This window comes from Cryptomeria japonica, chromosome 1 (assembly GCF_030272615.1).
Source record: "Cryptomeria japonica chromosome 1, Sugi_1.0, whole genome shotgun sequence".
Lineage (NCBI taxonomy): Eukaryota > Viridiplantae > Streptophyta > Pinopsida > Cupressales > Cupressaceae > Cryptomeria > Cryptomeria japonica.
Genome location: NC_081405.1, coordinates 629442563 through 629457746, shown reverse-complemented (window position 1 = coordinate 629457746; position 15184 = coordinate 629442563). Strand labels below are relative to the sequence as shown.

The 15184-nt window shown below is 35.3% G+C and overlaps 1 protein-coding gene across 2 annotated transcripts; it reads right to left on the bottom strand.

Moving 5' to 3' along the window:
- Nucleotides 1-330: 330 nt before the first annotated feature.
- Nucleotides 331-9402, bottom strand: LOC131042435 (transcription factor AS1). 2 transcript variants are annotated; one of them, XM_057975705.2, is made up of 3 exons: nucleotides 7252-9402; nucleotides 3803-3957; nucleotides 331-2393 (listed from the first exon to the last, which is right to left on the bottom strand). In XM_057975705.2, the coding sequence occupies exon 3, from the start codon at nucleotides 2347-2349 to the stop codon at nucleotides 748-750; it is 1602 nt and encodes a 533-aa protein (XP_057831688.1). In that variant the 5' UTR covers nucleotides 2350-2393; nucleotides 3803-3957; nucleotides 7252-9402; the 3' UTR covers nucleotides 331-747. The 2 variants fall into 2 exon arrangements, with proteins under 2 accessions (XP_057831688.1, XP_057831687.1); XM_057975704.2 differs by lacking the exon at nucleotides 3803-3957 and having other exon boundaries at nucleotides 7252-9401.
- Between the last annotated feature and the right edge of the window lie 5782 nt (nucleotides 9403-15184).

Here is a 15184-nt window from a genome sequence, read left to right as displayed (position 1 = left end):
AAATTTCTATATAGAAAAAAACATCAACCCAATGAAAATGCATACCACATTAGAAACCTATACGTTTTCATTCACATATCATTTAATAATAACACATCAATAAAACTCTCTGTTTGGGTATCAGTTACCACTTGTTTGTTAGTTGCTAGGAACAATCTTTTCAAGTTGACCATCACAGAGACTATACATTCCGATACTCCTAATAGGAACGAAAGAGGAGACAAAAAGTGAATAGACAATATACATACACCTTATAAAGGCCTTTCTGGACCACCAAAAACTAAGGAAAACAAGACGTTTCAAATAAGATCCCATGCATTGCAAATAGTAAATCATAATCATTCCTCATATACATATCAGCCTTTGTGTACAGAATGTTGAACCTCCATGCTCAAGCATTGGTTATACATTTCTTTAAAATATATTTGAGTACAATAAAAGGAAGATATGGATGATGGCAAATTTTAATCCCCAGACTGAAATAGAAACTGACAATGAGCAAAACCCTTATCTAATATAAAAGCTAATCAAGTAGTAATGAGTGAAAAGCTCAAAAGAGAGAAAAATGCTCGTGGATGTAAAAGATGGGTGCCAACAGAAGACTATACAATAGTTTTTGTAGCCTCGCTGCAATGTCAACAGTGTTCACCAAATTGGTCCAAAGTTATAAAATGAACTGCTAGAAAGCCAACAGTATGATCATGCAAGCATGCCAGGTCTCAAATTTTGAGGAAATTTAGTGACTTGTCACCTCATGTCATTGCTAAAGAATCTGTGAGCATCAGGAAACTGATAAAGCATCTGCTCAAGAAATTTTGTCAACTGTACATGCTTGGCTGTCCACTGTTCCATCATCTTGGCCTCCTTGATTTCTGCATCTCTTTGGAAACTAGAAAGTTGCTCTCTGCAATCAGACTCCAATTTATCAAGATATGTCATCTCTTCCTCTCTAAGGGCCCGAATTTTAGCACGCACTTCTTCAATTTTTTCTCTCCGCTTACGTGTTTTTTCAGATTCAAGCTGTTGTTCGAGTCGATTGAGTCTCCAACTAGCCTCCTTTTTGTGCATTAACCAGGACTGCCGACCTTCTTCAAGATCTTTTAAGTTTTGGAAAAATGCAGGCAGCTGTTGCATGATAAGGTTATCTACTCCTTGTTTGGTAGAAGGTAAAATTGGATCAAAAGATAATGTCCCAACTGGCTTATCTGATGAACACCAAGGCAAATTATGCTTGTTCTCATTCACTGATCCTCCAGAAATACCATTGATGATTTCTTTTTGTCTTGTAGCATCTTGCAGCCAAGATCTAGGGGCTATAACTTCAGATGCTGGAGATGCAGAACCACTTGAAACAACCGGATCACTTAATGATGGAGAAAGGGACAAGCTCACAGAAGGAGATGAATTCAGTTGAATAGATTTTGACAGGAAAGGATTCTCTCTCTCCAAATTGAATGCAGAAGCTGTGGTTTTAACATCAGTGCTACCTGAAACAGGCACTGGTGCAGAGGGTACATTGGACATCCATGGAGGAAGGGCTGAGGTTGTATCAATGGCAGAGCATGGTGATACTAGAGATGTACACGTCAATTCCATGTCCATTACAGAAACACTACACTGCAAAGCAAGTTCAGGCTCCAGCACAGACCTTCTTCTTGGGCTTTCTAGTGTCAATCGTGGTTCTATTTCTGAGACTGAAGACAATTTTTGCTTTAGATCTGGTAATGTAAGGCCCACAGATCCAGGTATATTTGGCATACGGGAAACAAGTTTACTTGATGAAACTGATGGCATAGAATTCACATTGGTGAAATTAAAGTTATCAGCATATGTAGCATCTCTAGGAGCACCCAAGGTTAGGAGAGGAGAGGGTGATGCACCAGACCTCAAAATAGATGGTAAGCTAGTTGGACATATTTTCTTCTGTACATATTTCTCTGCAAAAGTTTCCAAAATATGGTCATACTTTCCACCTTCCCTCGAATTTTGACTATCTAAACTTTGCCTTTCTTTACGCTTCTCCTTTAGTTGTTTTTCTTTGAAAACCTCCCACCATTTTCCTAGTCTCTTGGCTGTTCTTCCTGGAACTTCTGCTGCAATTTTCTTCCACTTATTACCATACTTTGCTTGAAGACTTATAACAAGAGATTGCTCCTCTTCTGACAAAGAACCCTTTTTTATCCCAGGTTTTAAATAATTTTTCCACCTCTCTAAACAGGACTTTGCATCCCTGTCTAAGGGTTTACCCATCCGCTGTGATACCAAGTTCCATTCCTTTGGCCCATATTGCTTAACATAAGCCCGTAATACAGCATCTTCTTCAGGCTGCCACCGCTGCCTTTCCTTCATCTCCAATATCCAATACCCATTTCATAAGACTCTTCATGATGAATCTGCATAGTTAACAAATATTTTAAGCCCATACTATCTTCAAAGATGAAGAAAAATTTAATCCTTGCACAGAAAACACAGCTCTATCTACACATTTTCAGTGATCATAATATTTACTTCAATTTCTCCCAAATATTTCTTGTTTCCTAAAGGACTGAAAGATTGTAGTTATGATAAACAAACTTAAGTCAAAGGCCAATACTGAACTCCTTAGAATAAAGGACTGAAAGATTGTAGTTATGATAAACAAACTTAAGTCAAGGTCAATGCTGAACTCCTTAGATGTTTAATTGCAATATGAAATATCAAAAAAGATCATTGATCATAAAGGCCACTAATCATTTATTATGATATTGGATATATAATTGTATGAGAATTAATAGAAATTAGGTGTTAGATAATATTGTACTCAGCATATGGCAGGACACAATGAATTATTACTGATACCCACAAAGCTGAAATTTAAGACAACAAAAGAAAATGTATGTCTTTCTTAGAGGTCATTAATTTTGAGAGACAAATAAAACTTGCAAACATGGGTTAAAAAAGAAAATTTGTGCAGAAAACAGAATGGATGAAACTACTAGATCTTAGTGGTGCAATGATCTAAAAAAACCATCAACCACGCAACAGTATGATAAGAAGAGCGACGAAATAAGCATCAGGCATGCATTAAACCTATCCTCAGCTTGTCAGTAAATTCAAATAGCTATCAAAAGCTCTTGCGGCTTATGTAATTGATTGGCAACACTCAACAAAATATAGTGATCTGCAATACTTCACCAACCGGTAAAAGCTGCAGAAATTGGATTTCTTAACCTATTTGTATCAATCCAGATGAGGTTAGTGAGCCAATTCAATCAGTAATATTCTAATGTGATTAAGACAATATGGAAAAGCTGCGAAGAGAATGGATGACATAAAAACTGAAATGGTCCTTCAATTGAAAAAATGGAAAGGATTCCCATACTGCAAACATAAGAATAAAGGCACTCCCAATGAATAAACCCTTGGCCCAATTTCACTACATTCTAGTTTCCATAAAGACAGGCATGCAATTGAATTTAAAAAAAGCCATCACTTCCATAAAAAATTACAAATCATGCTTCAGGACTCGAATGCATTCTGCATGCTGTTGTAAGTTTTAATTAAAAGGAAATCGGACTCAAATGAATATTGTTCAAACTTCAGAGCTTCAATGCATAGTAGCAAAATGACAGTAGGCAATAAAGAGGACCATTTAAATATCCCTCTATTTGAAAAGGCACTTTTTGAAGAGCTCAACTCAACATAGAACACAAACCGCAAATGGTGCACAGGTTTTCTCCCGCCAAATTTGCACATGGACAACTTGTTTAAATGATCAACTTCATTGTTCCAAATCCAGATCTTCTCAACATAGAACACATACCTCAAATGGTGCACAGATTTTGTCCCGACAAATTTGCACATGGACAACTTGTTTAAATGATCAACTTCATTGTTCTGAATTTCCAGATCTTCTAATGCTCAATAGTCAAAGGCTTCTTTAATGAGCAGACAGAGGGAGAAAATCATCTGAACAAGCTGCAATCCAGAATTTCGTATCAGCATTCTTCTCTTTCTTTATCCACCATATTTCATCCTTAGCTTGACAGTCAAAGGCTTTGTCTGTTGCCTAGCTATAATTTCGTGCCTTTTCTCTCTCAATGAATACAGACAATTTGTTTTGCATTTAACCTACTTAACTGTTGCTTATTAAATCAGTTCTCCTGTGTCTAGTCTGAAATAGAAAACTGCTAGCATTCAGAAAATTTGGATCAAATGTTTGCAACTAAGAGGCAATATTTAACCAACTTGATGAACTCATTCATTCTAACACCAAAGATCTCAACGTTTCCTTTTGTTTCCAGCAAGCATAACAACCTAGGTAATTTAGATGATTTCAAGCTTGTCTCTTTAATAAATTAGCCTGTGTTTGTCCTATTGGACCAGTAGTTAACAACACTGTAATTTTTGACAATAAAAGTTATTTCATAAGTAACCCATGCCAGTAGAATTTCACTTAACCTCATATATCTAAATTGCTGGACAAAATGAATGTATCATCAGATTGTAAAATATTTACCAACTACTGTCTGACATTCTATGCACCTAATTTCAAATTGTACTCACCTATCACCAGCTAGTAAAAATAAATCAACTGACATTAATTTAAAGGGTTTTGGTTTTTCAAAATTGCGACCCATTGTCGAGGAAAGTGTAAAGGTTATAGAGGATTGGCTGAGTACTAGATGGCAAAGGAGCCAAAGGTGAGAGCTGTGCAGTTTAAGAAGTTGAATATTGTCATTCTTTTTATTTGTTTTCTTCTCTGTTTGAATTTGACCTGCTTCACAGGAAATAGCAATGAGGATTCATAATCTCACAAACATTTATGAGGAGAAAATTCACAGAGCTTAAGTGCAATTTTTAAAAATGAGCATTATTTGAATGCCATGGGGCCATCATATGCACAGCAGGGCATCTCCAGACACAACTTGCTCAGGGATATCCCCTGCACTGCAGGGCTGTCCCAGGGAAAGCCTCTTTGCAAGGTGGTTCCTGAAGGAGCAGTGAGAAGACATTTCATCCATGTCCCGTCATCCCCATGGCATCCCTGTCCCCCAGTGTGCAGGTTTTAACCCACGAAACACTGTCAGCTAAAAGTTTCTTATATGGAGAACAAGATGCCAAAAGTTAAAACTGAATGTGAGCAAGAAGGAGAAGCAATACTAGTTGCACAAACATTTGATAGTTCACTTGGTTCCAAATTTACACCTGCCATTTTGAATTGGCACAATAGCATAATTTTATGGCATCCATTTTGAAATGGTGGTAACAGGGATGCACCAAAAAGAAATATTATATAGCAATCAATATAAAATCTCCTCCATTTTTACCACTTTTCACTTCATATGTAGGCAATTAGATTAAAATGGCTTTTGTTCTTCGCATCCTCAAAACTAAAATGACACTGTAATGAGTTTCCAATGGGATCTTGTATTTCCTTGTCATAATTTCCGTAGCTTTATTTCCCACCTCCTTAAGGCTGCTGGTAGACAAAGGAAATGAGAACAGTTGCACTAAGCTATACAATTTACAAAAATATCTCTTTAACTGTGATACATCTTAGTATCTTAATAAGTATTTGCATAATGAAGAACCTTTTAACTTCACACATATCTGTGACTGCATGCAGAATCTACAGAGAACTCACTCATTAACAACAGTGGCAAGCTAGACTGCTTTCCACCATTAAGTGCGGGTTTGTGTCAACGTTATGCTTATCACTATCCTGTACAGGAGTAAGTTGTACGCATCCATATTATATATAATATGTATTTAATTTCAACTTATCTTTATACTGCTCCATGTATGTAACTGCCAATCTCTTTTTGCACATATTACCTTTAGCTATAGCCATCTACAAGTGTTGTTTTGGAGGCCAAATTATAGAAGGAAGATTCACATGCAAGCTTGAATGATCAAGAACTTAAACAACTTAGAAATCATCGAATGGCATTTACTTATCGAGTTATCAGAGACAATCATCTAGATCTACCATGTTTCAGTGTCTAGTCTTGTCTTGATCTTATGAATTGTTAACCAAAAGCTTGAACAAATCAGCTCTATAGAAGCTAAATTGGTCTGAGTATTCCCCAATTCTTTTCTGGTTTCCTAATTTAAATTTTGAAAAGCATTTTAAAATTCTCAACGAGCATATAAATCAATAATACATGAAGTAGTCTTGACCAACTGCTTGGTAAAATGATATATTTCACATTTATGATACATTTCATTGCTATACAGCTTCCCAAACACCAACTTAAGGATTATTCCCAAACTTCTTTTCCACAGCCATTATTCCATCACTAAACTAGGAAAATATTCCTATGGTGACAAGTTTAACAGTGCTAGAGTTTTCATGTTATTTTTGCTTTGTTTTACTGTTTACAATTGTATATACATACTGCATGGCGCTCATTCTACAAAGTACAAATCAAAAAGATCTTCAAGGTTGAACTTGATGAATTGATAAGAAAGCTTACAAAATAATAATTTAAGTTAATCTAGCTACCTGCAAAGCTCCTGACTGCTCATTCTCGGTTTAAATTCATTTTAATAATGCAACTCAAATAATTTGCAGTTGCATTTCAACAAAACTAAAAACCAAGAGAGTGTTCTTCCCACAATATAAAACCAGCCAGCTCTGGAAAACACTCTTTTTTTTCAAAACTAAAGCAGGCCTGTTACATGAAGAAAGTAATAATATTTACAGAGTTACACATCTCTTAATATCCAGCAGTCTCAGAACTCTAAATAACAATAAAGGTAGGTTTTTCTTAGCAATTGGACATCAAGAACTATAACCAACTGGCAAAACCTAGCAGAAGGATTATCAAGTTTAGCAGTCTCTATCAGAAGGAATTGCATTTAAATGGTAAAACATTTTCACTTTCATAGCTCATCTTAAGGAAATGGGCAATGCAAAAATCCTGCACTGATGTAAAAATTCGTGCAGCTATAAATGACACAAAACTAAGGCATTATAGTACTTGGAAACCAAAAGCACTGCTCAAAGCTGGCTTTAGATTAATAGTTCAAAACTCACGATTCGATTTTGTTTAGCAGCTGCCATCAATGACTATTGAACATAGCTCAGAAATCACCTTTCTGTTTAGCAGCCGACATTAAAAACGTATTTTAACAAGATTCTCTTTCCATTCTATACCTTAAAGTTTTCTTCACTAAGTAGATACGAAAGACCATGTAAAAGATGGCAATTTTATTGTAACAGTTACTAGATCTTAGGAGAAAAAAATAGGAAGACAGGAAAATAACCTGAGAGCAAGATACCATCTTCAAACGTGTTCCTGGACCAGTGCTCCATTCCCGAAAATATTATGGATTCAACTCATCCACATCGGTAGATGTCAAAAGAATCTAAATAATTGCATATATCAAAAGCTTGCGATGGAAGTTCACTAGTTTGTAATATAAGCGATGCGTTGCATTTCAACATGGCAGCCTGATGGAGCAAAATGTCTATAATACTATATGAACCAGGGGAGACACTCAAAACATTAAGACTACATTACAGAGAATGCTAATGCAGAAGGACACAGCACGCACAACAGAAGACAATATACATAGAGAATGAACAACAAAAGCATGCACCCTGCAGCGACAGGAAAGAGAAATGCTAAGGATGAGGGGAGTAGTCTTCAAACGTTGAAAACCAAAAACGGCATTTGGCCTATGCTGAAACCGAGAAGATGTCTAAGCTGTATAAGCCTTTTGAGCAATAAGTAGTTCCATTGAAGGAGAGACAATTTGAATGCAGAAACTGGAGATCTTATCTCTGTTGACGAGCTTTTATGCCAACCCCCTAAAGCTTGCATTTTTTTCCAATTAATTAAATCAGTTCTATCCAAAATTAGACACAGAAGAAATGCTATCATCTGACTTCGAAAGTAAGAAAATAACCATCCTGGGTATTGCCAGAAATCGCCGTTTTGACCACCAGGATTTACTTAAACAACTTATTGTGTATTTAGGAGTAATGAGCCCACAAATACTTGAATAAAAGATCAATTGTGTAATAAGACATAAGACATAAAGTTACACTACTTGGGTATTCTTGATGAATGTGAACCGGATAAATAATGTGATGTTGCTGAAATTAAATCTCTGGAAAATCTAATAGTCACCCCAGCATTAAAAAGAAATGGGATGTACTGTTAGCATGAATTAAACTAAGTTTTAAAAAAATTGCTGTGATCTTTGAGCATGGATTGAACACAGCTGGTGAGGGAGATGACACATTGGGCCAAGGTAAAAATTGAGAGTTACTTGATACCTACTAAGAACAATTGGATATTACGGAAACAGATGGTTCGGCGAAATTTAGGCCATGATAAAGTATCATTATCACTTGACGTAATATATAATTGGGTATTAAGGAATCCTATAGGTGGCAATGTTCAACACTAGTCCAAGATGAACGATGGCTATTGCCGGACATAAAGACAATTAGGTGTTCATGAATCCCATTGACAATATTAGTAATCTGCAGAAAGTGACATTAACCCAAGATGGAAAAGTATGGTCCCTGGTACCATGGAGATATGGTTAATATTTTGGACTGAAAAGTTACTCTCTTGGATTGAAACCCAAGATTAAAATAGGAAAATCTGAAAAAGTAAAATAGAGGGGAAATGACTACCATTGGTGTGAATGGGGAAAACGAGAAAATTGATGCATGGCAGCAGATGGTAAACATGACTGACAACCCGGCAAAAGAAAAGCACGCACCGAAAAGACATAACATACCGAAAACAGAGCCTTCCCTGCACTGTCTGATAAAAAAGGACCATTCCACAAAAAGCAGGGGCTTCAATAAATTCAATTCATTCAAAAACCCTAATGAGATAACGAGCCATAAACTCTTTCTGCTCAGCCTTTCTGTCACATACTGTCACTGAAGTTTACGTAACATAAAAACGGGCAGAGTGCCCATTTAACGAAATTTGAACGGAGACATGTCTTTGACAAAGGGAAGATTCCATGATCCCATGTACATTCCCCGGTGCTTTTAAGTTTTTTAAATGACATTGGGGTACAAAATGGGTATTGAATTGCTCTGAAGGGAAAGGCAATGGGTATTGGAAAGTTTACACGGCAGTTCCAAAGCTGGGATATTTCTGGTTCTAGGGTTTTCCGCATTGTTTGGCCGCTTTATTTTTTTTGGGGCGGGTGGGGTTGCTGTCTTTGTCTGTACCGTGGCCTGCAGTCCGTTGAAATACAAGATGATACTTCGCCATCAGCATGCTCACGTAGTACCTACTTATGAACCTTAAAAAAGCCCATGAAACCCTAGGGGTAAGCGTTGAAAAACAGTGTAAAACTGCAGGGTTTTCTCAATATGATTAATGCCAGGTTTAACGAAAGCCTAGATGCTCCCCTAGTTATGCCGTGAGGTCTGGGACCTTTTCTTGGAGGGTTATGCTATCATTTTATCACAGGGTTTTGAATTGTTGAGAAAATGTAGCTATTATAGGATTTTTTAGATTTCAGTCAGTCAATTATTCTTTATGTACTAGTGGGTCAATGGTCGTCTATTCTATCTTGAAAAAAAGTGAGTAATTAGAAAAATTGTGCAAATTTATTGGTATCAAAAAGCATATGATTGGAGGATTTGTGTATAAGTATTGGAGGATTTGTGCAAATTTTGTGGTAGTCAAAGCAAACACTTAATGAGGCAATAGAGAATATATATGGGATGTCAACTTGAAATGACCACTTTTTGACCCTTATGTGCATAATGAATCCAATCGCATTTGGTATAACTACGCAAAAGCTAAAACAATAGCTATAAGCACTGTGTCGCATACAAAGAAAACAAGAAAAAATTGTCAAAATTTGATGAATCGTTTAGGAGCTTAGGATGCACAAAGTTAGCTATAATGACTCCTCCTTGTACTCTTCCCCTAATCCCAGATTTCATGAAAATCTAGATGTTCTTTTATGTGTGTCGTGAGGTCTCAAACTTTGGGATGGGTCGAAGGGGTGGATTCAAGGTATGGAGGGTTATTCTATCATATTATGAAGGGGCTTTGAATAGTTGAGAAAGTGTACAGGTTTCTTATAATATTATGGTCCTATGAACTTATAAGAGAAGTTGGTCATCTTATGATTTTAAAAAAGATTAATGTTATATTTAATATTATAAAAATAGATTTTCTTTCTAAAAAAATTATTTAAAATTTATATGTTGTTTTCTAATGATGTTATGTGGATAAAAAAATTCAAGTTAGTGGGACAAAATGTTAGCAACCATTGAAAATCTTAGAGTTAAAAAAGTTGTTCTTATTATCATAGTTAAGATTCTAATTTACTATGTAGCAATTTTAATGAAGACATGAGTCATCTTGCTCCATAATTATAGACCTCAAACCTATTGAATGGGATTGATTCCTTGGGGTTTGGAGGGTTGTTTATGATTATGTGTAGAGGGCTTCCTAAAAACAAATCAATCAATTGAGAAAATGTTGAGCTTTTTAAAATCACGTGGTCCAATGAATTTTTTTAAAAGAGGTTGGTGGTCCCATGATTTGTTTGAAAACAATAATGTTGTGTACTGCCTTATAAATATAAAAAGGAAAGATTGCCCTCCAAAAAATAGCTGACACCAAGTACATAAAAGTCTCTATAGAAGGTGGACAAAATTTCAAGCCCTACCCCACAAGCAACATCTAAAAATTAAATAGTTGAAGGTAATTGCTCTTATTTTCTAAGATAAGATTCTAATTATCGCATAGAAGCATTTTCTTAATTCTATGGGATTTATCGCTCCATAATTATAGAACCTAAAACCCCTTGCATAGGACCATAGTGGTTGTCTAAAACAAACCCTTGTCTAAACTTTACCTTTGGTTTTCTAGGTTCTTAAACAAAACTTATTTTAATTCAATTTTTTTAGTGATTTATATACTTTTTCTTATGTTTGTAGATGTGTGTAAGAGAATTCATGACAATGTGAGTTGTATAAGAGAATCTATAGTACCTGTAAGAGCATGTAAGTGAGGAGTTATATTTTTCACTTCACTTGTTGACCAGCTTATGATGCATGTTATGACATATCATAGATCATATTTAAATGGAGGTAATGGATACAAAATAAAACGCCCAACTTGGGGCCCCCACGGGTTAGAGTAGTTGGTCTTGAGTCTTGGGTTCGACTCTCTAGCCCGGAAATCACCCTGCCACAGACATTGGAGGGCGACGTTGGTTACCCTGTGGCGACAGGGATTAGTCTCGCCCCAACCTCACTCTGTAAAGGGTACCCACTGGGCTTGGGTCGCAGGGATACCCTAACAAGAATATTAAAAAAAAAACCAACTTGGGGAGTTGCATAAGATAAGATATAGCACATTATCACAATGTCATGTCCCATTTCCAAAAATTGTGCTTACTATTAATAGTAAGTTCGATTATCCAAAAATAGTAAATTAGGACCTACAGAGTAATCGGTAAACATTCTCATTTACAGTTAAATGATCAAATCAGATTTAATGTTGGGTTGATAAATAATATTTGAAATATTCTAGAGGCAAATTATGGAGTGAGAAATTGGAAAATACATTTTAGAATGTTAAGTGGCAAGTTATAATTGGGAAAGTTAGGAGGTGGAAGACCAATGGAGGGGAAGTTACATTCTTGGAAATGAAAAGAATCTTCCCTCTTGGTCATGAGTTTTGAGTATGGATGTTATTTAGAAGGTTTTAGTACCATCTACACACTATTGACTTGATATTTGCTCATCGTTTTGTTGTTCTTCAGAGGCTATCAAACCTGTGGAGAAGAAGACTAAATAACAAGAGTTTGAAGGTTTCTAGGAAGGCTAAGGATGGGAGTTTGAGGCTCTTCTAGGTGTAATCTCATACAAAGTTTTTCATTATGCAAATTGGCATCAATTTCATAGTTTATTTTAACAGTTTGTAAGGGTTTAGGTTGAGGGTTTGTGTGAGTTGTGTGAGTTTTTATTTCCAGATTTTGTTGCAGATTTAATAATAGAAATGGAAACATTTTCTTCTATTATTTCATGATAATATCAGACATTAAGTGTTCCATATTTAAGGTTGTGAGTTTTGTGGTGTTTCTAAACATTTTATGTTGTCAGATAGCTCTTGAATTGAGCGTATTTGTGTGATTTGTATTTGTAAGTATGATTAAACCCTATGTAGCCTCGAGGCCATGGGTATTAATATTATTTAAGCATTTTCTCTTGGAACTTTGTTGTTAAGAACATTTATTATGAATTTAGGGAGTTTATCTACAAGTTGCAGTGGTGTATCTCTATGTTTGAGCTCCAAATTTTAGGTTCTATTTGATGTATTTTGTAGCAAAAATATATTATTATTATCTGATGTATTTAGCAGAAAAAATGATGTAAAAAATAGTAGTATGCATTCTACATTGGTTGCATTGAGTTTCATGTGTAAGAGCATATTCTATTTTAGCTTCAAAGACCAAGACCAAGAAGGGCATTAGAAGCTGGGCCTTTGATTTAGATGGAATTTTTACGTCACATTATATTGGCCCATGGTTTTTGGTCTACCACTAATTTTTTCATAGATTATTTTTTCAATTTTTGGATGTTACGGATCAAGCTTTGATAGAGTTTGCAAATACCATGATGGTCAAAATTGACTCAAGCACCATGTGAATGAGTTAGACTCTAGATAGCACACATACTAGATTATTTCTAAGAGGAACTACTAAATCACTATAATTATCATAGCAAAATCTAATTGAGTGGGGATTAAATGATGTTTTGTTGACTTCACATAGAAGTAGAATGTCACAAATGATAAGAGGGTTGTTGTTGTGGTCTACTGAGTTTTATTAATGGAGATGATGGTGGATGATTTAATTATCATTTTTTATTATTTAAAAAAAATATTTTTTTGATGTTGTTGGTTGAATCATTGTATTGGAGCTATCACAACCATTATTATAGAAGGTCACTTGCTCTAATTATGTTTAACTCATTAGCTACGAAAAGGTGAAATGGGTCACCTTTCCCTCTTCTAACTCAATTAAGTCCTCTAGAAGTGCAAGTTTCCTTAATAAAAACTCCTCTCTTTGACTAATCTGCTCAATATTTTGTCAAATTAGCTTCAAGGTTTTAATTTTTTCTTGGGCTTGTTCTTTGGTCGGAATTACCTAAATAGGCAAATTCTCCTTGATTTAATTTAGGATTTTCTTATATATGATCTTCTTCTACTCCTTGAGAATCAAGTGAGGAGGAAGAAATATTTAAGAGAGAGTAAAGCGTGTTTTCATTGTTTGCCAGTATGTTAAGTGCCTTGTGGAAAATTTGAGGGTGACTACAAGTCTTTTTATTTTGTTTCTAAAATTTTGAATGAAGTTAAATACGTGCAAAAATAAACTATTCTATCTTTTCTTGAAACTAAAGTATTCTTTTTTTTTTAATAAACTTATTCTATTTGTAATATTTATAACTAGCATACCTATTTTTAGAGAAATATAGGTAAAGTACACCAAAAGATATCATATTTATTCATTTAACACTAAAAAAAATTAATACTATTATATTGTAATTAACATTAAATTATTATTAGATTATGATATTGTAATTAATATTAAACTTTTAATAAGATATTTTTAATTATTATATTTCTATTAAACTCTTGACGAAAGCAAAAAAATATAAGACTACATTATTATTATATTATCATATCATTATATTATTTTTATAATATTAGAATTGCATGATGGAGATCGAGAGAATTGGTTGATCAGTTAAACTCAAAGTGAGTGGTAGTTGAGAGGAGAAAATAAATTAAAAAAAAAAATTATTTTTCATGCATTTAAGTGCCACTAGAGAGGGGAAAAACTAAACCACTCCAATAGGCGAGTGAACACCAATCAAGGACTCACTATTCAACCTCTCCACTCGGGATGCGGTACAAAGTATACAACTATCAAGTACCCCTTAGATGACATTGAATGTGTCACAGAAGCCTTCTGACGCGACTCGGTGACACTCTATCTAAAGATGCACGTGCGAGCCTTAGACGATAGTGTGATGCACTGGCATCCTTTACAGATAGGGTCACAGAGTCTATATAGAAAATAGACTGTGACAGAAACATGTCTAAATAGAAAAAATAAAGTAAATAATAATATGAAAAGGTAAATGTGACTATCTATGAAGTAATGCAAGACAAAAGGAAGGAGATGCGTTCTTACAATTGATCCATGCTTGAAGTCTCCAACTAGTTACTTGAATCGACTCAGCAACCTACACACAAGGCTAATAGAGACGAAAGGTGGTGGTTTTGTTTTAGAGGCCTACCATGGTTAGACCCTCGCTTTGATGTTTCCACCTCCATGGATAGCCAAGATAGATAGACATGAGAATGGAAATAATAGATAAAAGATACAATAATGATAATAGATAATATGCTATAAAGATAATAAAAGAAAGAGGAAGAATAAGACTCCCCTTCTACACCCAAAGCGAGAAGCTTGCCAAATGGAGAAGAAGAAGAAGTTGGTCTTCCTCAAAGCATGATAATGGTAGGCAATGCGTGAGAGCTAAGTATGCAATAAAAGAGAGCTTCCAAAATGAGCATGAACAAGCGTAGATACAAGAAGAAAGTTAGAGAAACAAGTAGAGTGATCAAACGAGCCACCAAAGAGCCAAAATGAGCTTCAAGAGGGAAAATAAACATGTTGGGACAAAGGTGGAGTTGGTGAATGTGCATAGAGGCATTAAAAGCATCTTCTAGGTACAAGCGTAATGCTCAAATGACCACCTTTAGACTATCAGATTTGAGGGATGCTAACATGGTGCACAAACATCTTCGCAGCATGTTAGAGTCTATGAGTCAAACAGTCAACATGGTAAGAAAAGGACAAAGCAGACGTTGACAGGGCAAGTGAGATGAACCAAAGGACAAGGCGGTCAAAGAGATCTCCAATCAACATAAAGCAGAGGTGCTTATGTAGCATAGAATTACATGAGGTCTAATTTACGACACTACATTTTGCCTCCACCTTAGCAAGCATATTATTATTATCGAGATGCGAGCTAAAGTAGAGATTACCAAGATATGAAAGGCAAGCAGAATCCTCTACCCATGCAGAGATGCCCCTAGGGAAGAGTCCTAAATCTTTGAAAATTTGTTGCTAGGATATTCCATCAAAAACATGTTAGCTGTAGACAAACATATTAGATTAAAAA